This window comes from Dermacentor variabilis, unplaced genomic scaffold, assembly GCF_050947875.1.
Source record: "Dermacentor variabilis isolate Ectoservices unplaced genomic scaffold, ASM5094787v1 scaffold_16, whole genome shotgun sequence".
NCBI lineage: Eukaryota > Metazoa > Arthropoda > Arachnida > Ixodida > Ixodidae > Dermacentor > Dermacentor variabilis.
Window position 1 is genome coordinate 188,179 of NW_027460324.1, and position 24,436 is coordinate 212,614.

Below are 24,436 nucleotides of genomic sequence, written 5' to 3' on the forward strand. Positions count from 1 at the left end.
AGGCTCAAAAAGGTTCTGACACCCGCCGTACTGTGCACTGTGCGAGTCGCCGATGGGAGTACTTCACCTGTCCTTGGAAAGTGCACAGCACGTGTGACCATTTGGGGGCCATTATACTGTTGTTCTATTTATCGTCCTTGAACACTGTCCGCACGACCTAATTCTCGGCCTCGACTTCCTTTCGAAACACTCTGCCCAAATTGACTGCTCCGCAGGTGTTGTACAATTGGATCTGCCACTTCCTGCCGACGCAACAACTTGTGCTTCACACCGCTTATGTTTTGCTGAGTTTGCAAGGCTGTCTCCACAGGCGGCTACAAATGTCCTCCTGACGCCCTGTCCTCCCATACCTGATGGCGAGTACGTCATGCCGTCGCTTACTCATGTGGTTTTGTCGCGCAATATTGCCCTACCGAGCACCTTAATCCGGATCCGCGAAAACCGCGCACGCGTGCCGATCCTGAATTTTGGATTTTTGTCGCATGTGCTGCCACACGGTATCGCCATAGCGCATACCACTCCTTTAGAAGAATTTGAGATTTCTTCTTTGACCTCTGAATCCTTCCTCAGTACCCAACGGACCTTTGTCACCCACTCCTCCGTACTAGACGCCTGCGGACGATGTTTATAAGATGATCGCCCCCGACCTTCCTTCTGAGCAAACAGCTCTTCGTCACCTCCTGTCATTTTTTGGGACATCTTTGATTTGGATGACCGTCCACTTGACCAGACATCTGTTGTCACACATCGCATCAACACCGGTGACGCCAGCCCTATTCATAGGCGGCCATATCATGTCTCCGCAACAGAAAGGGCCATCATGCAGAAAGAGGTAGACAGGATGATGGACAAGGACATCATTAAACCTTCCAGTAGCCCGTGGGCATCACCGATTTTCTTAGTAAAAAAAAAGACAACTCGTGGCGCTTCTGCATTGACTACCGTCACCTCAACAGGATAACAAAGAAGGATGTTTATCCCCTGCCTTGCATTGACAACGCTCTTGACTGCCTTCACGGATCCCAATACTTTTCATCAATTGACCTCCGCTCCGGCTATTGGCAGATTAGCGTCAATGAGATGGACCGCGAGAAAACCGCCTTCGTCACACCGGACGGTCTGTACCAATTTAAAGTCATGCCCTTTGGATTGTGCAATGTGCCAGCTACATTCGAGCGCATGATGAACTCTCTCTAGCGCAGCTTGAAGTGGTCTACATGCCTCTGTTACCTCGATGATGCGATTGTGTTTTCGCCGAACTTTGAGAGCCACCTGCAGTGCCTCACAACCATACTCTCCGTGTTTCGCAGGGCTGGCCTTCAGCTAAACTCCCAAGTGCCATTTCAGTCGCCGTGAAATTAACATGCTCAGCCCCCCATCTTACAAACACCGCCGGAATCCAACCTGATCCACAGAAAGTTCACGCCGTGCGAAATTTTCCTGTACCTTGTTCAACAAACGATGTCCGTAGTTTTCTGGGCTTATGCTCTTATTTCCGGCGATTTGTGAAAAATTTCGACATCGCTCACCCTCTCACTGACCTTAAGAAAGGCGCCTCTTTCTCTTGGGGATCACTGCAGGAGAAAGCCTTCTCTACCCTGACTGAAAGGCTTACAACTTCCCCAATTCTGTCACACTTTGACCCTTCTGCACCCACTGAAGTACAAACTGATGCGAGTGGTCATGGCATCGGTGCTGTCTTCGCTCAGAATCAACAGGGCCAAGACCGTGTCATCGCTTACACTAGCTGCCTTGTTTCCATGCCTGAGCGAAATTACTCCATCACTGAGAGAGAATGTCTCGCGCTCGTATGGGCGGTCGCGAAATTTCGGCCATACCTTTTCGGACGGAGCTTCTGCGTCGTAACCGATCATCACGCCCTCTGCTGGCTCTCCACTTTGAAGGACCCAACTGGACGACTTGCACATTGGGCATTGCGTCTACAAGAATATGCATTTTCTATTATGTATAAGTCAGGGCGCCTGCATAATGACGCTGACTGCCTGTCCCTCTCAGTATGCTCCGAGCATCGGAGAGTGTACGACGGGCTTGTCCGTGAGAGTTGTTTTTCATTCTTGTGCAAGTGAAAATGCTGCGCTCATTAAAGCAAAGATTTGCAATCAAGTTTTGCGTGAAACTTGGCAAGACCGCTGCGGGAAGTGTTACTATGCTCAAGACTGCTTAGAAAGAACATGCCCTGTCAGATCGGCAAGTGTTTCAGAGGCACAAGGCCTTTTTGCAAGGCCGGGAAGAGGTTGACGACGAAGACCGTACCAGCCAGCCATGCACGACCACCACGGATGAAAATGTGACGCTAGTCAGGGAACCGCTGAACTCTGACCGACGATTAAGTGTTCATTTAATGGCCGACATGTTAAACATGCCAAAAACTCAAGTTCATGAAATAATTACAAAGGATATCGGCATGCGGAAGGTGTGCGCAAAAAGGGTTTCAAAAGTGCTCACTGTCGACCAAAGGTCGCACTGCATTGAAACGTGCCAAGAAAAGCTCGACATGTGCAAACGTGATCGAAAATTTTTGGACGTCATTACAGGTGACGAGACTTGGGTATTTGAATGCGACCCAGAGACCAAAAGGCAATCATCAGAGGGGCACACACACTCATCCCCTCGCCAGAAGAAAGCCAAGATGAGCAAATGAAAGATCAAGATAATGCTCATCGGTTTTTTTACATCCACGTACTGGTTCATCACTAGTTTGTAGAACCTGGAACCACTGTGAACCCCAAAGCTTATGTGGAAGTCCTCAAAAGACTGAAACACAGGGTTCAACGCATCCAGCCGGACATCGCAGACAACTGGAAGTCGCACCACGCTAATGCGCTGGCCCACAGCGCCTTCATCATCACAAACTACCTGGTTAAAGCAGGGGCGTCAACTATCCCCCAGCCTCCGCACAACGCAGACTAGGCTCCCCCCAACTTTTTTTCTGTTTCCACGCCTCAAAACACCCCTGAAAGGCAAGCATTTTGGGACTGTGGACGGGATCAGAGCAGCTTGCACCGCAGCATTAAAGGTTATTCCGGAGGAGGACTAACGCAACGCATTCGAGAGCTGGAAGGCTCGCTGGAACTGATGTATCGACGCAAAAGGAGAGTATTTGGAACATTTTTAAACACTTGTAAGGATAAATTCAATAAATTATTTGTAATGGCCTTACTGACATTACTTTTAGGACAGACCCTGTACATGAACACAAAAATAATGCACTTTCATAAATCTGTGGGTAGGCACAATTGTATGACAGGAAAACAAATACATGAACCTGTTGCACTGAATTGCAGGCCTATATATAAAAAAAACCTATATACATAGTGTACAGCCTATATACCAGGTGTCCCAGTTAACTTGGACCAAGATTAATGCCCAAGAGCTCTAGAGAAATCGTACCGACTGCACAGTAGCCGTAGATACTTACGGCCAATATTGTTTTCATCACGAAGTATTAATTACTTTTAATTAGAGAACTTTTTAATTATTGCTTGAATCGCAAACATATCAATTACAAAGTTGTAGGGCACCTCAAATAACCTCCGAAACAAGCATTTTATTGCTCAGCTTTGCCTCATTGGTTTTTCTGAGAAAGAACAAAAGCGCGCAAAACATCCAAAATACGAGATAGGTACACGCTCTGCTACACAAGCGCTCCCAAGCGAATAGCCATGGATACACAGCTTTACTAGTGGCGGCAGCTCGATACAGGGCTTCACACTATGTGATGGTCGCGACATCAAAAGAACACGCCGCTGACGGATTGATAAGCGTAGCGGAGCCTTGTATGATGCGGCGATAAGAGAATGCAGCTGTACTTATTTCAATGGTTGCTTGTAGGAGCTTGAGTAACGGCGTGCGAGTGTGAATCTATTTCGCATGTCACGGGCTTTTGTATTTTCTTGGAAAAAACAACCAGGACCACTTCAGCATGAAATAAATGTTTGATTTGGAGGTTATTTAAGGTGCCCTAAAACGTAATTAATATGTTTGCGATTCCAGCAATAATTACAAGTTCACTATTTAAAAGCAATGAATTAATAATTCGTGATAAAAAAATACTGGCTGTAAGTACGTACGACTGCCACTACTATGCAGTCGGCACGATTTCTCTAGAGCTCTTAGTTTTAAAATTTTGGTCCAAGTTAACTGGGACACCCTGTATGAAACAATAGAAACAAGCTTACACCTACCACAGACAAAACACAAGCAACTCTGAGGGGAATGTAGAAGGAGCAAAAACAGAAAAGCATATAGCAACAGCATGAGCAATGGTACTTTGTGTGCTGCAACAGCACAAATGAGAGGGACACAAAAGTAGTGCTAATCTCTTTAAGTCGCTTATCGTTCTAATCATTCTAAGAATTTCATAACTGTCAATGTAGTCTCCCTGAGAGGCAATGCACTCATATTATCAGTCGTTTGCTTATTCAAAACTGTTGAGAAATTCTACCAGTTTGAAGGATGTTGCTTTGCCAAACAGTGCTAACAACGTTGAAGTATGTGCTCCAAATGAGATATTTTATTATTTTCTCCGCTCATGCTTCAGTATAAAAATTTGTTACTTCTGGCTCTCTCCCTCCTCTTGCAAGGACATCTTTACGTTGCTTCAAAAATGCACTTGCTGGCAACACAGCACACAAATGTCTTTGACGATGACTGCAACAACATACATTTTCGTGGATTTTCAGAAGCCATCTCTACTCTGTCTGACGTCGTGCAAACTTCATGTATGATGGTTCCACTCAAGTTATCGGCAACAAATGTTCTTGCAACCTTAAGTTTGCACAAACGAAAGACAACACGGCGAACACATGTACATGATCGATGTCCCTCTACACAAGTCGCCAAAATATCCTCGATCTGGCCAAATGTACCATTGATGTACACGACCGAGTTAAGGCGGCGCGACTTATCAAGGCCCTTCGTGCAGTAGAGGAAACTGCCAATTAGCACTTTTTTGTATGAGATGCCACGGTTACCCATCTCTCCCTTTCCGAAAAAAACGACACCACCAGTGCTCTCGGAGTTCTTTCGCAGGTTGTACCCCCTTAAAAAGTACCTCATTAGCCGGTGCTTCGACTGGGCATCCTCAAAGTGGGAACATTTGTCCCATATTATGGGAAGGTGCGACAGAAAATAAAACTTCTCAACCACTTGCCAGCCAGCATAGCGTGTGCCGTTCACAAGTTGCACGAGCTGCCCATTCATGCCCTCAAATGCATGCGCTGAATAATTCCACAATGGGCCCCATACTTCCACTGATGCAACAAGGTGTAGTAAAAGGTGGGCGTTATATGTCATGTGTGCTATTCCATACAGCTCTTCGTACTCCCTCACAAACTCGCACATTGTCCTGCCAGCTTCTTTCAGTTTTTCTGCTGCGACTGTGTCAGCAAGAAGAAAGTGCATGAGCCTGACAAACTTCAACCAATTCTTGTAGTATGCTCTCGGCAGAATCTTATGGAGCACTACTGGAGAATAAAACAACAACCAGTTGCGCCACTCTGATGCTTTCCAGTACTTCCGGAGTTTAAGTGAGCGCGGCAGCCTAGAAATCTCCCAGATAGGTTTCAAAAGATGCAGCCGCTGGTCGATTTCATTAATTTTGCCTCCAAGACTGTATGGAAACAACATGGAGGTGTCAAACATCATGCATGCCATGTGCCTAACAAAGCCAGCACACACAGCATGCATGTAGTCGACAACGAAACCTGCCGGAAATGAAAAAAAATGCCAAATCGAACAGCACGCTTGAACCTTTGACACCACATTCAGCTTGCAGTGTTGCCTCTGCTTTAGCAGCATTTCGCAAAAATGTCTCGTGTGTTCTGGGCGCTGGTCGAGGAGAGACAACAGGGTATACGCGGACATGACCGCTGCCTTTCCGAACAACTTGTCCCTCATGCATGCACCATGCACAGCCGTAAGAACCATTAAATTGGCTCATGTTCATTACCATGGCTCTGGCCACTGTGTCAACGCAACAGGGCCCTGGAAAAATTCGCACCTTTAGGACATTTCCTTTCACATCTGTATACTGGAAACCACTGTTGGAGAGAATGTTCATTTGTTCAACAAATGGCTTCAGAAAGGAATTCATTTTGGGTTTTGTGGGACGAAACCAGAACCCAGCTAGAAGCATGTGTTTTGCTCTCACTTTCTGGGGCAATTCATTTATTTGAAGAAGAAGTGGCCATATGCTGTACCCAGATGACTCGTAAAGAGGAACACCATCTGTATTCCATGTTACCGACAAGTCATGAGTAGACATTGGCAGGTTGTGGTAACCCTGGCTTGTCGTTACCTCGCCTACATCATACGACAGTTGTCTAGGCAAAAACTTAGTCTAGTGCAGCGAGCGAAAGTTTGTCTTCGACTTGCTTGGCAATGTCGAATGTAAGAAAATAGTTTTCTTTTTTTTCTAGCATGTCGACAAGAAAATCAGCACCACAGGTGGAACAGTGTAGTTCCCGTGCCTGCCTCTCGCCCAGATAAAGTGAGCAAGACGGGCAATAGAAATGTAATGTGGCGTTCTCCCTAGCATTTGTAAATTGCTTAAAAAAGGCATATTTCGACGTTCGTATGGCAGCTTCCTCAGGCACGTGGGCTTCAATAAGCTTCAGAAGGCTCTCAGTTGCCTCCTTAGTGGTGTTATGCCGCAGGCAATGCCCAAGAATAAGCACCATGCTTTCACCAACGGTCACACGTGATCCAGCGTACAGTGGCTCATCCTGCAAAACAAGAAAAACAGTCCTGAATACTGAACTGTCATACATCACATCACCTGTATGCAGGATTACAATACAAAAAAATTGTCAGGTTGACTGGTTTATGTGCACAGTAAAAGCTGCAAGTTCAGCCTTGTAAGGAGAGTAAGCTAAAGCAAGAAAAGACAGAAGCACATAGATGCAAGCTATGCCACAACAAGAATTCTCATTTACCTGTTCCTTTCCCTTCTGCTTCCATACTTATATGCTTCGCTTGCACTATTTCGTTTTGTGGTTATTGAGACACAGGTTGTGTTATACTTCTGTCAAATGGGCACCCACAAACTCCTTTTAACTTCGTTGTCTTTATCTCAGTGGAGATGCACTCAGTGTCACATCCTCGCCCTTCCAATAAGGGAGTTAATGGTGCTTTTGGTCAAGGGAGATCGGTGATCTCCCTTGGCGGCTGAAAGGAGTCCTCTCGTGCCCATACTTGCTGTCGTAAAGCTGATGATTTCATTATCGTTTGCATTAAAATTAATCTTGCACGTGTTTGGAACGTTTCTCTTGAATTGAATAAAAGTTAAAGCACAATTCAGCAAGAGTTATGCTTACTAATACACAATACTCTCAACCTAGGCCGCTTGGCGCAATGTTTTTCTAGTCTTTCAGGGCGTTTACACGAACCCTACAGAATCGGATCAAGTCGGCTTGTCAGGCTGGAATATGCCTGTCGAGTTCATGTAAATGCTAGCCGCTCGGACTGAACAAGCATCGAGTCCGGCTGAGTAAGCCCGACTGCATAGGGTAGTTTGAACCAGCCCGGGTCCGGCTTGCCATGCCGAGACTTGCACAAGAATGCTGGGTCAGCGGCGGCAATAGTATCAGGTTAAAGGCCAAGACAAGGCACTGTGCAGTGAAACCTCATCGTAGCAATAAGACCCACAAAATGCACAAAATGCCCCATGCACAAAATTTTGCATTTTGGATATAGTTTGCAGCAGTTCGGGTAGCAGAACGCAGAGCCTACTCGCCATGCTATGGTGGCTAGTCGCGCTGCAAAGGAAACCACACATGATCACAGGCTGGCTAATGTCACTGTCAGCAATGCTATGTTTAGCGAGCGAACTTTGATTCTTAATGAGGGTCACGACTTTCGCATCAAACAAATTGAATAATATTCTTATGGAAAGAGCATTACTTATAATAGCTACGAGTGTAATTAAAAGTTATATTCTTTTACCTGTACAAAAAACAAACACCGCTGAATGCGCCTCTGGCGGCTACTTTTAAAACCTTGTTATTGGCCATGTGACACGAATGCAACTTCCTTGAGCTCAAACTACCTTAGGAAGTCTCGAGCTCCCTTATGCTGAAGGAGTTCGTGGGTGCCCGTGTGACACGGGTATTAATCAGTCAGCCTGCTAAGTGCAATGACAGTAAATTCACATTGAGTAAGCACAGCACTCTTCACTGTGCAGGGTGCAACATGCTGCATTTGTGTAGATTCATAAAAAAGTAGCATGCAAATCATGTTTACATTTTTTTACAAGTCACCGTGTTGAATTGCACTATGTGAGGAAGTCAAAATATTTTGAAGTAATTCTACTCTAAATTAGTGGCAACAATGCTCAGTACAGTTTAGAGACTGTTGGTGGCCGGAAAGATGGATTCATCAACAGGAGTGTCACATTATGAGCAGATGAGCAAAACGTGAACAAGGTGAATGCAATGAGTTTTGCTCATCGTCTTGAATTTCCATCTCCCGCATTCCCCGTGTTTTCCCTGGACATCTTGAGCAGGTATTTTGGCCCTGTTCCATTTTCTCTGCAGGAGTGCAGGGGATGACAAGGGCTAAGACAAGGAAGGGCGGATGGTCATCTGTTTGAACAGCACAATTTTCAGTAATGACAACTAATCTCATTTAACACCTGAGGAGCTGACAAGACAGATGTACTATTTTTTAGTTGAATACCGCAAGAACCGGGCTGCGTACAGACATGTGTGTCAATTTCTAGAACTACAATAATTTAATGCACATAACTGCAAAAATGACAGCCAACCATGAGCGGAGGCATGGTATGGGTGTTGCGGTGACCAGTAACTAACAGCTGATAAGGAGAAACAAATGTGGAATGAACAATCCTTCATGACAAGCAGGAGTGTCATGAACAAAACCAGGAAAGAATGAACCTTTCATTAATGGATTAGGTCCCACTTAGGATTTTTTGAGGAGGAGAAAGGACATGCCCGTCCTTGACTTACGACTCTATAGTGCCCATGAGTAAGACTACTGAAAAGACTGACCAGTTCTGATGTCTGGTTTGCTGAGGGTTCATGCTGGGGCGACAAGTCCTCGTCATCACTGGAGCACAAGGATACATCATCCAGCAGGTCATATCTCAGAGCATCAGCAGGATCTTCTTCTGTTGCAGAATCTGCTTCTGAATCCTGTGGAAACAGACCTGTTCTGTATTATTACTCAAGAAAAATATATGAAGAATGCAGGCTTAACAGGGCTTACTGCATCATTGCACATAGCTGCAGAGAGTGTAAAGCATATGCTACAGCTATAAAGAGTAACTTTATCTTGCATAATGCTTGACAAAGTTCAAAGTGTGGAGCTGAACAGATGCGTGAAGGTTGTAACAAAACAAAAAGTTGTGCCATTTTCTAATTGCTGTCCACTCGAAAGCGACCGATAAACAAATGCTTTCGTACAGTCGAATGATTTATGTACTAATAGGCGCGTTACTTCTATAAAGACGCTTTATACGTTTTTTTTTTCTGTAGAATATCCTTTCAACTGAACGAACATTTATTTTCTGATAAGCTTGCAACGAAAATCGAACTGTAACTACCGTCATCGCACATTTAATTGATTCCATTAAATCTAGATGTGTGTCACGGACACCAAGATTTAGTGACGTTAAGGAATTGAAGGCCTCAACTCAAATGGCGTTAATTTGCGCGAATGTGGCACAGGTATAAGTTCAGTGACAGAGTTATAAATTACGTGCACGCCAGCGGGGCGGCATTCGGTTCGACGACAGACGTCCATGCAGGCTACTATCACCACTAACGTTTTTTTTTTCTTTTGCGGGCACAAGTTTGTCAAATGAACTGTTCCAGTTTATTGGTCGACTTCGCCTTGTTCTCTGCCTGCCTGTGCACCGGCCGCACTACGTGCCAACACGCGAAATGCAAAATGATGTACGCGAACATTCACGATGCCACAATAGCAGATTTGTGTGTTAAAACAAGTCTTGCAAGAAAATTAAACAGTACTTTAGTCGCACTTACACTTTGTACGATATTCAGCTGCCCATCGCTTGCTTCAGGAAGCCCATCACTTATGGAGCCGAGGGAAGGGTCTGCTGCTGTGTCGTCGAGGAAGTCGTCACTCGTAGATTCTTCGCCACTTAAAGCGTCAGCCGGCATTCCCACTGCAGCCGCTGCATCTTCCACTCTGTCGGGACCTCCAAGCAGCGAGGGGCCATCACTATGAGCAGCTTTCTTCGCGTGCCTAGCTTCTGTTGAGCGAGGCTTCCCAATATTGTCTTTGAACAGCCACTCTCGGTATCTTTTCGGCATATTTTCAGAACAAATCCGGTAAACGGGGGCAGCTAGCAATTTCCTGCAGGAACTGTGTAGCTATTGACGTACAGTGCCGGTGCCTTGCGCTTACTCGGATAGAGGCCACATGTCCCGGGTTGTGAAAACAATCGTTGCTACTATACGCAACACGAGGTCATGAGAGGCGGTGGCGCGATAGTTTCCCCTCCACCCCTTTTTACTGCGCCGTCGCGATTGCCACTGCAGATTCAAGTTACAAAAATACGCTTTATTTTTAAAGTATTTGCGCGTTCCGAGTTTATAATAAGCCTTCCAGATGGCGCTACAACAAGCAAGTGCCAAGAAAACTTGTCAACTTGAAGAGTTTGACACCCAACGTTCAAGTACAAATACAAGTGGTCAATAATAACAATTTATATTAAATTATCGATTTTTCGTACTCCTATTTGTTTTAATTTGTCATTTTTTATAACGTTTAATGATGAATGTAGCCAAAATGAAGCAAATATCTTTAGCCGCTTTTACGTGCCGTTTTAGCCCCTTCAGCAATGTTTGGCTATTGTAGCCGAGCACGTTGTAGCCTAGTCAAGCCAGTTGTTCGCTTTTCGATCCTTGTTGTTTTGTTCTCTGTCGGCTTTTTTTGTTTCATTCCGTAATGTCGCATATTTTAGTCAAGTGGGCGTCGACCGAACAGTGGGATGTGTATGCGACTAGACGCATGGTCGATGTAGCCACTGCCACATCGATTATGAAAGATGCTACAGTGGTGGAGGCTTTAGCCGGCAAAACCTTCAAGGTGCTTTGGAAGGATGGAGACGAGGCATGTGACGCATACCTGGTGGCTGCTGGTAAGTAATGGTGAAAATCACTGCACTTTCAATTTTATTATCTGTGTATTTATTTATCTTGCTACTAGTGCGAGTGCTTGAGCTATAAATAGGCGCTTCATTTCGAGACTGCGCTTCTGTCATGGAGATAGGCTAAAAGTGTGCATCCGCGGCCTTTGTTAGTTATATCGATCGTTAACTTAAGTGGGAACCACACGAGCGCGATTGAGCGAGTGACGACGTGACGAAACACCCATCGCGTTGGGAATTTCAGGGTGACGAGTGATAAACTTTAGAATCCCAAAACCGAGCGATTGCATGCGCGACGGCAATAAGTAGGCTTGGGTGACAGCCGAACTTGTCGCTCATCAATCTCGCATGGCCGTTCGAGCGTGAAATCGCGGCTGTGTGGTTCAGTCTTTACTAAGTGTGGCTTTTTCCAGCACGGCAAATATTGCGCACGGCGCTATATCGCCTGCTTGTGCGTGCATACCCCGTGTACGGTACGGATATTTTGTCCAGGGACATACGCACCCTGCTTGCGTAATCTTGAGCCATACGCAAGGTAGCACTGCATGGCGAGTGCGGTCCCGCGTTGTTGACAAGATCTCATATGCCCAGTAACGGCGTCTGCACGACCATGCTGTGCTGCACCTTGCAAAAAAGAATTAGCCGCCCCGCAATGCGTCGGATTGCATCGAGTGAACCAGCGTGTTGGCGAGTCAAAGCTGTGCATCCATGGGTGCATTTCGTGGGTCTCAAAACCAAACGTGGAGTCGGGAAGTGTGGCACTAGTACAAGTGGCCCAGCGCTAACAGGTACTGGGCCTCAGAGGCGTGTGTATCTAATATGCATTATATCTGCAGGTGAGGCAGGCAAAATGGAAAGAAAGAGGACGAAGTTAGCCACACGTGCAGAACGCAACCCTTTGACACAGGTAAGGGCAGAACATTCAATCGATAGTGGAGTTGTTGAAGTTGTTGAAGTTAGCACATTGTGGTGTCATCTCGCTTCTGTCCTTGTTCGCTGGCGCTAAATATGCTTTCAATGCACTGTCTCCTGGATGTTTAATATGGCCGAGCACAAACAGTTCAGTCAGCTGACCTTTACAGGAGTACAGGCTGCGATGCATCATTGTGGTGCTTCGCTCTTGGTAACCGTAAATGTGGTTACTCTCAAAGGGTTAAGAAAGAAAACAAACCGCTGTGCTGGGTACTGTTTATTCTTACAGCCTCCACAGGTGCAGATGCCTATTCAGTGCAGGTGCAGCAGTGGGTGTGCGTTAAACAATCAGACTTCTCTGCAGGATACACATGTATCATTCTCAAACCTGCAGGGAGAATCGACGTTGCCTTTATACAGTTCAGCAATTCCTTTGCAGAAAACGCCATGCTGTGACCACGTGTCACAAATCGAAGCCCTCATGGCGGAAAATGCAGTCCTAAAAGAACGGCTTCGAGAGCACAAAGATTTAATCGGTATGTGCTTTTTGATTATTCATGCACATCACCAGTGGCCAAAATACCTTTTTGTGCTGTCTATTGCACATTCTCATTCTCCTATAGGAGTGTTTCACAATGAAATTCTTAAGATAATCCTGCTTCGCATGAAGTGAGCGTCAACATGCGAGTGTCTGCAGCCTAAGCTGAGGCAACAATCAACTATACGGAGATTGATAAGTGGCAAATAATATAAAGTGCAAGCTTTCATAGCTGCCAGTTAAGCAGAACGGAGTAATGTGCAGTGTCATGACCTGCACAGAAGTTTCAAAGCTGCCCATCATGGCATCACTAAAAGCTCTCTAATCAGCAGTCAGTGCTCCTATACATCTTACTCCATGGTAGAAATGCTTACTCTTGAACTTCTTAATTCTTCTTCTTTCAGACATTTCCAAAATGCTTAAAAAGCTGCAGCGGGCTGTTGACAAGTTAACATCAGCTTCTGAAGGGGCAAAGCCTGCCGAGCCTGAAGAGAACACGGTAAGAGTTTTACTGCAATAACTTGCTCGATCTGTGGTGTGCAGCACTTGTTTATCAACTTCTCAGCACCAGTTTAATTAATGCCTAAGTAAAGGGACCCTGAAACTATTTTGACAAATGCATAAATAGTTAAGGGAAGTTTACATTGACCGCAGCCGTGGCCGAGTGTATAGGGCGGCCGCCACGGCAGCGGTAGGTGGACAGTTCGAAACCCACCGCTCGCACCCATCGAAAAAAAAAAAAGATGGGTACAGGCGCTCCCGAACCCATTACCGGGTAGTGTTCGGGTTGTATCGCCTGGGGAGTGCACCGCAAGGGTGGATATGTTCACTGGCCGTTATGCGGACACGGCTGCATTCATCAGCATCACGCAGATCATGTAGTGCACGGCTGTTTCCATAAGTTTACATTGAGGACACAGTTTGAATGCTCTGGGTTAACTGTGTAATGTTTACACATGTAGATTCACACGCACAAAAATAACCATTGCTGGCAGGCACGTACCCAGGATTTTTTTCGGGGGGGTCCTAACCCAAGGTAACTTTTCTATGCAAATGAAGAGGGGAGTAGCTTTAGTAGTACTAATATAAATAATGTCCACCATTCACCATAAAGACGCGTAAACCCACAAAAGAGAAATGAAATAAGGTGTATATCACAGGTAGGTCTGTGAGATACACCTCTCCTATACTTGGCAAACAAGGAACCACATCAAATGTACTCGCGCAAAAAAGAAGCGCCAGAAGAACACTGCCAAGAACAAGGAAACAAGCGAAAGTGTAAAATAATGATTTATATAGTAGCATTCAACTTAAAAAACAGCAGTTGGCAACCAAGGCACACAGACTGCGCGAGGTTGTGTTACTCTGCTAGCCAATCAGAGAAGCAAACAAAATCATCATCATGCGGCTTTTTCAAGATGACGTTGTACTTGATAGCTCCGGAGCATCCGCTGTTCTTGAAGAGTCTTTTCATCGGAAGGAGCAGTGAGGTGTACAACAGACATGGACAAAGTGTATGGAGTCTGAGCATTTCACTCTTCAAATGTTTGCCTAGAGTGGTTGCTTAGTGACTATGGTGTTGGCCTGCTAAGTGCAAGGTCCTGAAATTGAATCCCGGCCACGGCGGCTGCATTCTCCATGGGGGCGAAATGCGAAAACACACATGTACTTAGATTTAGGTGCACATTAGAGAATCCCAGGTGGTCCAAATTTCCGGAGTCACCCGCTACGGCATGCCTCATAATTGGATAATGGATTTGGCACGTAAAACTCCATAATTATTCTTCAAAAGTCTGCGGTACAGTTAGTTTCACTGCTGAGCCGGTTTTGCTCATGAAACTTTACTGCCAACTGAAGTGAAACTTGAAGATAAATAGTTTGATCGAAGCAAGCATTTTATTTCAGTTCAATAAAGAATTAGGCTGTCGCCATTCCACTATAGCGGGCGAGGGAAAACATATAAAATTACGCACTACTAATTTTATTTTTGTGGTTACCGCCTGATTTGCGCAACAGGAAAAGCTTGAAGTACGAATTATTTGCAGCCTTGCGGAGGAGCAGTGGCTGGCGATTATGAAGGCGTGGGCGGGGCTTCACTGCAGACTTAAATTGTATCCGACTATAGTAGCGTTATTTTAATTATCTCTGGAAGAATTATATATTTGTGGAACAATCACAGTTATTTTTAATCCCTCGTTTACTGCTCTACCACGTTAAGTGCCAAAACCCACTCGTGTTGTTATTTGGGAAGTTGCATAACGATGCCTGACCACCAGTCCCATACAACCGCGTAGAGCGCAGGACGCTGCAGTTCTAGACGTACTGTGCCCACTGCGCAAGGTTAGGAAAACACCTGCATAAACACACAGCTGAGAAGTGGCTACATCAGGTGGCTCGACTGATAACTGTAGAAGCGTCATTCAAAATGCACGGAATTATTGTGCACTTCCGGAGGCATTTTCTCTACGTCCTTTAAATAAAAAGACGTTGATCGATAAATATTTTCACAAACGACGGTTAAATTGGTTCATTTTTGCTTTTTCTTCCTGTTTGGTTGTTGTCTTGGCTCTCTCCTTTAGTATATTGCTTAATTTCTCAACTACTTGTAACTCTTGTTTCCAGTTGCCAATTTCGCACGAAAAGTGCTGTGCAATTAGGGAAAAACCAGACTATGTAACGGGTGACAGTCATGTTGCTTATGGGTTTAAATGTTATTGCAGGGTTTGGTTATGGATGCTGTTTCGTATGATCTTGTTTTCCACCTCATCTAATCCATATCACGGGTATATATGGTTCCAAGGCTCTGCCAGCGTCGCAGCGATCCGTCACTTGAGGAAATAATGAAGCAAAAGGAAAAGTTAAACGCAAGTGGTGTTTTCTCCAGCTGCAGCTCGTTCCTCGAACATATAATCAGACCAGCTGACCACGAACGAAATCCCTTTCCTGGTCCCTGGATTAATCTAAACAAAGAAGGTTGAACTAACGAAGCAACAGCGATGTGCGTGACCGTTGAACAGATGGTGACTGAACGTATCTTGATTTATTAGTGCGGGCACTGAATCGATGAGAAAACTGACCGTCACACCCCTGGAGATGCCGATAACTACCACCATCCAAAAGGAGTGAAAAAGGCAGCAAAATGTTGACTGCCGAATAGCTGTTAAGTCTCAACATTGATCAAGCGGTGCTTTAGAAATGTGTGTGAGGAGTGGTGGCGCGGGCGGGGAAGGGCCCCCCCCCCCTGGGTATGTGCCTGATTGCTAGCAATCTGTATGTGACACAGCTGTATGCTGATTTTTTCCAACCCTGCTTCTTTAACATACTTAACGTGACATCACAACAACGCAGGCTTCAACTTAATTCCGAACTTTAAAATAATAGTGAAATGTTATTTAGCCGCAAAACGCTCAAATACTAAGGCAAATGACTGTCAGCTACCACAGTAGCGACATACTTTCGGTTATCAGAGGAATCCAACGGGCTAGGCAGTGTTGCACAGGCATTGTCGTCGTCAGCAACGTGTTGGTGTGAGATCCAAATGCCATCTCTGCATTTAATCTCAATTCGCACTCACAGTTTGGGGTCCGTTTCTGCTCGGTGAGAAACCAAACAAACTGAGATGCTTGATGGCTCAAAGAGCTCAACCGCGTCACTGGAGCTCTTCTCGAACTCGCAAGCGGAAGTAGACGAGAATAATATCACAGGATGATGCATTATGCAAAAAAGAGGTGAGGCGTGCAGACAGGACACAAGAGCAGGGAAGTGGACGCCACTTCTCTACTCTTGTGTTCTGCCTGCACGCCTCACCTCTATTTTTGCATAATGAATCCTTACCAACTAGCTCAGCTCTCTGTCATTCTAAGGATGATGCATGCCTCCAGAAGCTGGGGCTGAGCCGCCAGCTGTGACACACACATGCTGAGGAGGAATAACACAGCCTGACATGCCAGAGGAGGAGGGCAATGTTTACTGGCATGCCTTAATAGTCAACGTATTAAGAAAATTGTACTGCAAAAGGGTCACTTTACCACAATACTCCCTGCCTCATCACTGTTCTGAAACCGAAATAAGCCATTCCAGGGTCTTCTTAAGGTAGTTTGCTGTTAGATTTTATGGTGTTCTGTAGTTCAACTACGCAGTTATATTTTGTGAACATACCCACGCCTTGTGTTCTTTCTTATTGCAGCAACGAGATATTGGTGGAGGCGTCATGGTGTCTCAGGCCACACTGACGAGGCTGGAACAAACCTACCATGATGCTCCATGCAAATTCTCAAGGGCACTGATTAGGGTGCTTTTCACTGATGAGGAGCTTGCCAACAAGACACTTTTTGGCCGGCAGGCAAACAGCCATAAAGAAAACAAGGTGAAAGCAGCCTTGGACCAGAAGAGGGTCTCTGCAGTCCTTGGTATGTAACTTTTTTTGCTAACTAACCTGACGTAACCATTATAAGCTATTCTCATGTAAAAAAACGTAACAAGTGGAGGAAAATTTGTGCATAAGCAATAAAGCAAGGATGAGCAAGGTTACTTAGGCTAAACCATTTTTTGCGACAATCCTTTAGATTTCAAGACATTCTCTGTAGTTACAGGCGAGTTCATTGCTGAGATGTGAGCATTCTTTCTAGCATATGATAAGTCAGGTTAAAAAACAAGCAATAGCTGATTGTTTGCCTTTGTGTGAAGCTCTGAAGAAGTTCTATCTCTCACAAAGCACTTTGTCCTTTGCTTTTGTAACCTTGCTTGACTTGTTTGCAGTATACCCTAATATAACAAATGCTTATGAAGGAATGTGTGGTTGCAGAAACCACATTGTTCAGCTTGATGACATTACAGCACTGTGTCGTGTAATCTATCATTCATTTGCTGCGTTCGACATACGTAAGATACTCTGAATTTGAAAGTATGTGTAAACCCGCTATGACCATCATTTGTGTCAGCCTCAATCATTATTGCTGCAAGAGGAATCAAGGCTTTTTTTATTTGTTCTATCGTTCTTCAACGCACCTTATTCCATGCTATACCATTTATTTTTTATCTCCGAACAGAATTTTCAGGAATTGCTAATGCCATCATTGCACCTCCCACTTGGTATCACTTATATAGCAGGCATCACATGTTTAACAAATAATAGCTGAAGGCTAAGTTGTGGGGATACTTATCCTTTGTAATTTGATTTCGTGGCACTTGTTTCACTTAATAAGCAATAGTAGTTCATCAGTATGTGAATGTATTCAGTTTTAGCAATTCAATAAGCACAAACTTTAAGGTTGTGTCGTTAAAGTGTGCTGCAAGATGCACTGGTGTCCCAGTTACCCCTAATTTTTTGCAGCAGGACAGTGATTGGTGCACCAATGCTTTCTACCACACATTTTCAGTTTCCTATACCCTGAATGCAGTGCTGGTATAGAGAATCAGCTCTAACTAAAGATGTCTTGGGTATCAATGGCTATAATTGTGCTGTTGCAATATGTGCCCTTAAGGCAACTTAAAGCAATTAGCATACATTTGTAAACTGCCAAATTTTGTGCTGTGGTTAGTCACACATGTAATGTTGCTTTTTTAGTCAACTGCAGAGGCAAAATCTTAATATCTGCAACAGCAGAATTTTAGAAATTTTGTTGAAAATAAAAACAATGATCCTGGTATAAGTGCAGTTTATGCCTACAGGTTTCCTATTTCCAGCCTTCCATATCTATTTTTTTTTCTTGCAATCTACACCTTGTTAAGAGCTATTACACGCCCAGCTCAACTGTACCGCTTCTTGCTTAGATATCGTTTAGCTAGTTGCTTTTGTTCTGTGTTCCATACAACTCTTTCTCTCCTTAAATGTCTTCTGACCTACTGGAATAGTGCATTTTAGGTCTACACTCCTTTTCTCTCTTTCTACAGAGTATTTTTTTAATGTCTGGATGTTGCTCTGTCTTATTGGCTCTCCATGGTTTATTGTTGCCAATACAGTGCTGCATTCTTCACCTGTTTCACCTTGAAACAGGTGGGTAGGCCTTATTATGGTCTATGCAGTGTTTTCCTAAGTGGTTGGATGTTTCCGTTGAAAGTGCTCATTGCTACAAATGAAAGTGCTAATGAGTTGGGGAAAAAATTTTGCTGCTGTAAATATCTTGCATGCCTGCTTCTGGTGGGCATTACATTGCACTTGCCACAGGATACTAAAAGTAACCTAGCTGGATCCAACCAAGTCATTTTTACATGCACAGAAAAACTTCGGTGTGCAGTGCCAGCTGCAATGCCTTGCTGCCCCTTCACATGCATTCTTGCCGCCACAGACTGGAGCTGAACTCGTGATTCTTAGTGCAGAATCCCAGCATGTTGTTGCCTCTGTGTTGATGTCAGCACCACTAACAAATCTTACTGCACTGACTGGCATTATATTGACTGCAATATGGCATGCTGGATTCCAGTTAATCTCAATTCCAAGTCATCTTGGTTGGCTGACCAAAATTCAGGAAATAGTTCAAGCTGTATGACCCTTGTGTTGTGCCAATATATGGCAAGACATGTTGTTCGTCATATTATTTCAGGGTTGTACTTCTCAAGATATGTCCCTAAATAATGTCTTGAACATTAATTTTCATTCTTTTACAGAATACACATGCAGCAGATTCAAATGCTCAGATATGAAAGTAAAGAGAAGCCTGGGCTCTATGCTGCAAAAAATGGGAGCGAAGAATGACACCTGTTCCGAGGAATGAAGTGCTGGAAAAGAGGTCCTATTACTTCATTGTTCATTGTGCTGTGACAGGCACTGGCAAATAAGGTTAGTAGAAAAAAAAACACATTTTTTCCCCACTAACTGCTAGTGCCTGTCACAGCACAACAAACAATGAAGCTATATGCAAACCAGTCAAATAAAGTCAAATCGATAAAAAAATCATATTGCATCTGGTATTTCATTGCATGCGTGCATGCCGATTCCCGGTAGGTGGGCTGCACAAATTCTATCAAATGTCTGCTTATATGCTGCATCCTGTGACCACAATCTCGACAGACTCCCAGAAATGCTGTATCCTGCGGCTACACGGATTGAGCAAACTTTCTGCAGAAATGCTGTATCCTGCGGCTACACAGATTAAGCAGACTTTCTGCAGAAATGCTGCATCCTGCGGCTACAGAGACTGAGCAGACTTTCTGCAGAAAGCGTGTACCAATTGGGCGCTGGGAGGTGACAGGGGGTGACAGAAAGTCTGTCACATGTCTTCAGATATTCTGCATCCCGGGTGACTCGGGGTATGCAGACTTTCTGCAGAAAGGGTGTACCACTTCGGCGCTGGGAGGTGACAGGGGGTGACAGAAAGTCTGTTACCTGTCTTCAGATATTCTGCATCCCGGGTGACTCGGGGTATGCAGACTTTCTGCAGAAAGGGTGTACCAATTGGGCGCTGGGAGGTGACAGGGGGTGACAGAAAGTCTGTTACCTGTCTTCAGATATTCTGCATCCCGGGTGACTCGGGGTATGCAGAGTTTCTGCAGCAAGTCTGCAATGATTTTTGTAAGGGAGCGTGGCCGTTCATCATTCCAGCGTAGAATTACACTTCTGTTGTCGTAATGGGGAGGCCGCGTTTACGGGGGTATGAGCCATTGCTTAAGGGAGTATGGAGGAAGGAAGGAAATAAACTTTATGCAAGGTCCAGCAGGCCACGAGAGCTTTGGGCTCTCATGGAGTGGGTCTCGCCCACGACGGAACCGGGAGCTTGAGTTTCCTGGCGGCGTTGGGGACCTGCTGGACGACCCAGAGTTGGGGAGCGAGTTCTTCGCTCCGGATTGCTTGTTCACACTTACGCATGTCCGGTTCGGAGTTTGTGACCTTGCGAGCACGGCCACAGTAAATGATAGACGTTAAGGGATGTATTGCAATTTGTGGTAACGGGGCCGAGCGGTCTAAGGGAGTATGAGCCACTCAATGCCTTACGTAACGGACAGATTTAATTTTGAAGAAATTTAATTTCGAAGAATCACAAGCGGCAAATAGCGGACGAAGGCTGCTAACCACGCCGCCGAGCAAATTCGAGATATCGAACGCAAGCGATAACGGTGGACTGCGGGCATACCGTCAGTGACGTCTTCTCTCGCAGGCGATTGTGTATGTAACCTCATAATTGAGAAATACTATAATGAACCCTCGGGATTAACCCAGTGATAAACACAGGGGCCGCACGCTTCAGCTTCGTTGGTTAACCATCTTCTCCGAGTGTAAGAGCCGATGATTTCTTTTTCTTTTTTCGCTTGCGCGTTCATAGACTGACCTCATCGTTCTTTTTGTAGCGTTTCTTTGGCGTGGTGACAAGCTTCGGTGGGGATGAAGATCGTCCTACAATCACGCACTTTGGCCAGACCTTCAGGCTCCTGCGCCTTAATTGCGCGAAACGTTAAGAAACAGCGTGAAACATTAAGACGACACGAAGAAACACACGACGTTTAGAAACTCAGCTTCTGCGCTTCGCTGTATGCGTGTCTTCCTTTCGTGCAGTTTACCCTTCTTTCAGTATGAACCAACTGGCTCGCTAATCTTATTGCTGTAGGTGGATACCGCTTTCTTATGGCATCACTAATTCGGACAAGGGAGAACGCGAGCGAGCTTGAAACACGCGCAAACTGACCGTTTGCACGAGCTCAAGGCTGCGGCGAGGCGTGTGCAGTAGAGCGCGATGGAACGGCGCTGCCATCTGGCGGCTGTCACAGAAGTGGCGACAGCGGCTGTAAGCGCGCGGGCGGAGTGTGACAACTGAAGCTAGTCTTGTAATGTTGCCCTACGAGGCAGGAGAGACGCTCATCTCTCTCCTGGCTGAGGGGCGGGCCCTCAACCACGTGGAGCGCCTGCATCGCTCGCGGCATGGTCAGCCCCTGGTCACCCGGTTGCGCGCTCTCCCATGCTCCGGCACGGGTCGCCGCCACGTGTGCGTGGCTCGCTCCGCCTCCGCACCGAGAACGCCGCCTTCTCATCCGCACGACCGTCCCTGGGGTTCGAGCACTCTGTGGGTTCGAGGCAAGCGGAGCACGCCCATGGTTACCCTAAAACAGGGGACGGCTGCAACCATCGACGAGGAGCTGGCCGGCCGGGTACTCGTGTTCACCGACGGCTCCGTCTTGCGGGACGGTGCTGACGCTGCCGCGTGCGTCGCTCCTGAGATCCCGGCGCAGAGCCAGTGACGCGTGTTTAGCGCGGTCTCGTCGACACACGCGCAGCTCGCGGCCATCGACTTGGCGGCGGAGCTAACCTTCTGGCGGCGGCCATCCTCACGGACTCCCGCGCGGCGCTGCACATGCTGGCCAGGGCAGACCACGGCGCCCCGCTGATCCAGCGCCTCCTGCGAAAGCTGCACGGCGTTTGCAAGGAGGGATGCGACCTCGTTCACCAGTGGGTGCCTTCCCACACTGACATACACGGGAACGAGGAAGCGGACCGGCTCGTGAAAACCGCCCACACTGCGCAAGTACCTCGGTCGCTTGTCGTGACGCCGTTCGATGTCGCCCGTCACACCGTGGCCGGCATGCTGCGAGCACGACACCCGGACCCGCACGTCGCCACTGGCAACCCGCCGAAGCTGCTGCCGCGCGCGGGCCTTCACCGAAGAGACCGGGCGCTGCAGCTTCGTCTCCGCATCGGCTGCTACCGCATCGCAGCAAGGACGTACCGCCTTCAAGGTACGGTAAGCCCCTTTTGCCTCAAGTGCGCCTAATGTGGAGGACTTGGAGCATGTACTTTTGCGGTGCCCAGCGTACTCGGCTCAGCGTGACGCGCTCACGAACGCGTACCGCCGCCTCGGCCTGCCGTGCGACAGCACCTAGGCGCTTCTCTTCCCGTCGGCCCATTCATCTGTGATCGGGCGCGCCTTCACGGCGCTGGTCGACTATATGGACGGCGCCGACACGTACGAGCGGCTGTAGCCGCCGCGACTTCCTTGGCGTGCCTTACCGCTGGGCTATCTCTCCTTTCTATACTCCATTTTCTCCGCTACTCTTTTTATCCCTTTCCCCTTACCCGTGCAGCTCTGTGGAGATGCCGTCGCAAGAGAGGCAGTAACGGCGCTGTACTTATCTCTTCATTTTCTCCTTTAATACCACTCACACACACATCCTTCTCGACTGCGCGGCTTATAGCTCAGCTCGATAAACCCTAATCGCCTCATATCGATAGGACTCCCCACAGCCTGTTCTGAGGACTTTCTATTTCCTAGGGGTTTTGCGGATTTACTCAAAAGAGCCTTTCCAGCTCTCATTGAGTTCTTTGAGTCCTCGAACCTTTACACGCGGCCGTAGGCCCCGTTTCACGCTTCATTTTCTATTTTTTCTCTTCACGGCCTTACGCTACCTCTTTCATCTTTGTTTCTCTTCACTCCTTTATTCTCCTTACCCTCCCCCGTGCAGTACTGTTGAGGTGACCTCCTAAGCGAGAGACAGTTACGGTACTGCTATTATCTCCTCTTTTCCCACTTTAAAGTCACTTACTACTACTACGCGCAGCCGCTTCTGAAAAAGTATGGTGCTCTACTTTTGCAAAATGTAGCTATTTCTAAACAGTACACGTGCAATATTTGCAGTATAGCAATAATACGCGCTCTCTTAACCTCTGTAGCAGGCTATGTGGGCTCGAGCGTTGTTAGAGCTCTTCTGCATTGTGCTGAAGATAGGTGTTTGCATGTTTTAATTGTGTATGGAGTCCGTACTGTAGAAACCTTCTTGTTTCTTAGCATTTATAACAGTGTTTCCTTGACCTTAGATTCGAAAAATAGGCATTACACGAAGGAAAGCCGTATCTCCATTCTAAAGCTTTGAAGGCTCCAGTATTGCTTATACGAAGGAATGTAGCGTCTACAGTCAATTGCTTTGAAGCTTCCAGTATTGCTTACCTCCTGCCTGTCATTCTGCGTATTGCAGGATTCTCCACTATTTTCTCAAAATACATTCTACAGCCAAAGGATATCATGCATATTCAAGGACAAATTTCCAAGTATCAGAAGACGATTGCAAGACTTCCAAGAGGGGAAGGAAGACGACGACGTTTCCACGCAGACGTGGTTTCCTTGGGTTCCTGGAAATCGCTCGACAGCAAAGAAAATCTCGCCCTTATCCGGATACGAAGCTCATCGGAAGCCTATGGGGAACCAGCGCTGGATAGGCGGCGCGTCGAAAAGAGTGCGTTGCACGCCGCCCTGGCGACGAAGCGCGGCATATTCCAGCCTCCCGACCAGACGAGACACACGTGCGCGGCCGTATTAGTTCGTATGTTTCCGTTTTCGCGCCGCTTCAAGTGGACAGTTTTCGTAAAGAAGCTAGCGCCATCAAGTGAAGAAATGACGAAAGAAGCTTTTTAAGCTTTATATATTTTTCACAGTGTGTCGCGGCGAGCACGTGTGTTTCTTTAACGGTTGCGCCTAGCTGCCTCGGAAATCTAGCAGCTAAGGCTCCGGTCGTGCTACGCTATGGTTTCGGAAGTATTAGTTGGCCTGAAGACATTCCATATTTCTCTGGCTAGACATAAAAAATTCTAATGTTACTTCGCCACAGCAGTCAATGAAGAAGAAAGCTTTATCGCATCAGCTGACTCGCGCAAGCAAAGGTTTGAGTGCTCCGCTGCTGGATCCGTAACAACGCTGGCTACATTTAGCATTAATTACGTAAATTTAGCGGATGCATCTCAGCGCCGAGTCCTCATCCGCATGCGCATTTTTTACAACACATAGGCAGCTTAGTCGCGCGTGCGCCGGCAGTACGCGCACACAACTCGTATTACAAGGCAGCTTCCCTCCCACATAATTCTTGGCAATGAATGGATAATATTTACCTTTCGTATCTTTCGCTTGGTGCGGTGA

General features: G+C 46.3%; 2 protein-coding genes and 1 pseudogene across 2 annotated transcripts; 2 read left to right on the plus strand and 1 right to left on the minus strand.

The window, feature by feature from the left end:
* Positions 1 to 6,356: 6,356 nt before the first annotated feature.
* On the minus strand, positions 6,357 to 10,597 carry LOC142568088 (uncharacterized). Its single transcript, XM_075678183.1, has 3 exons — positions 10,026 to 10,597; positions 9,030 to 9,173; positions 6,357 to 6,746 (listed from the first exon to the last, which is right to left on the minus strand). Exons 1-3 carry the CDS (start codon positions 10,314 to 10,316, stop codon positions 6,357 to 6,359), a joined length of 825 nt encoding a protein of 274 aa, XP_075534298.1. The 5' UTR covers positions 10,317 to 10,597.
* A 5,966-nt stretch (positions 10,598 to 16,563) lies between these two features.
* LOC142568033 (uncharacterized) lies at positions 16,564 to 19,521 on the plus strand. The gene is made up of 2 exons (XM_075678110.1): positions 16,564 to 17,014; positions 19,212 to 19,521. Exons 1-2 carry the CDS (start codon positions 16,816 to 16,818, stop codon positions 19,316 to 19,318), a joined length of 306 nt encoding a protein of 101 aa, XP_075534225.1. The 5' UTR covers positions 16,564 to 16,815; the 3' UTR covers positions 19,319 to 19,521.
* Positions 19,522 to 21,886: 2,365 nt separating this feature from the next.
* Positions 21,887 to 24,436, plus strand: part of LOC142568089 (uncharacterized) — a 42,498-nt pseudogene continuing 39,948 nt past the window's right edge.

Coding starts and splice junctions, on each gene's coding strand:
- LOC142568033 (XM_075678110.1), top strand. CDS start 16,816: ATGGTGTCTCAGGCCACACTGACGAGGCTGGAACAAACCTACCATGAT. Junction 17,015..19,211: donor GAGGGTCTCTGCAGTCCTTG/GTATGTAACTTT, acceptor ATTCTTTTACAG/AATACACATGCAGCAGATTC.
- LOC142568088 (XM_075678183.1), bottom strand. CDS start 10,316: ATGCCGAAAAGATACCGAGAGTGGCTGTTCAAAGACAATATTGGGAAG. Junction 9,174..10,025: donor AGCTGAATATCGTACAAAGT/GTAAGTGCGACT, acceptor CTGTTTCCACAG/GATTCAGAAGCAGATTCTGC. Junction 6,747..9,029: donor CAAACCAGACATCAGAACTG/GTCAGTCTTTTC, acceptor CTTGTTTTGCAG/GATGAGCCACTGTACGCTGG.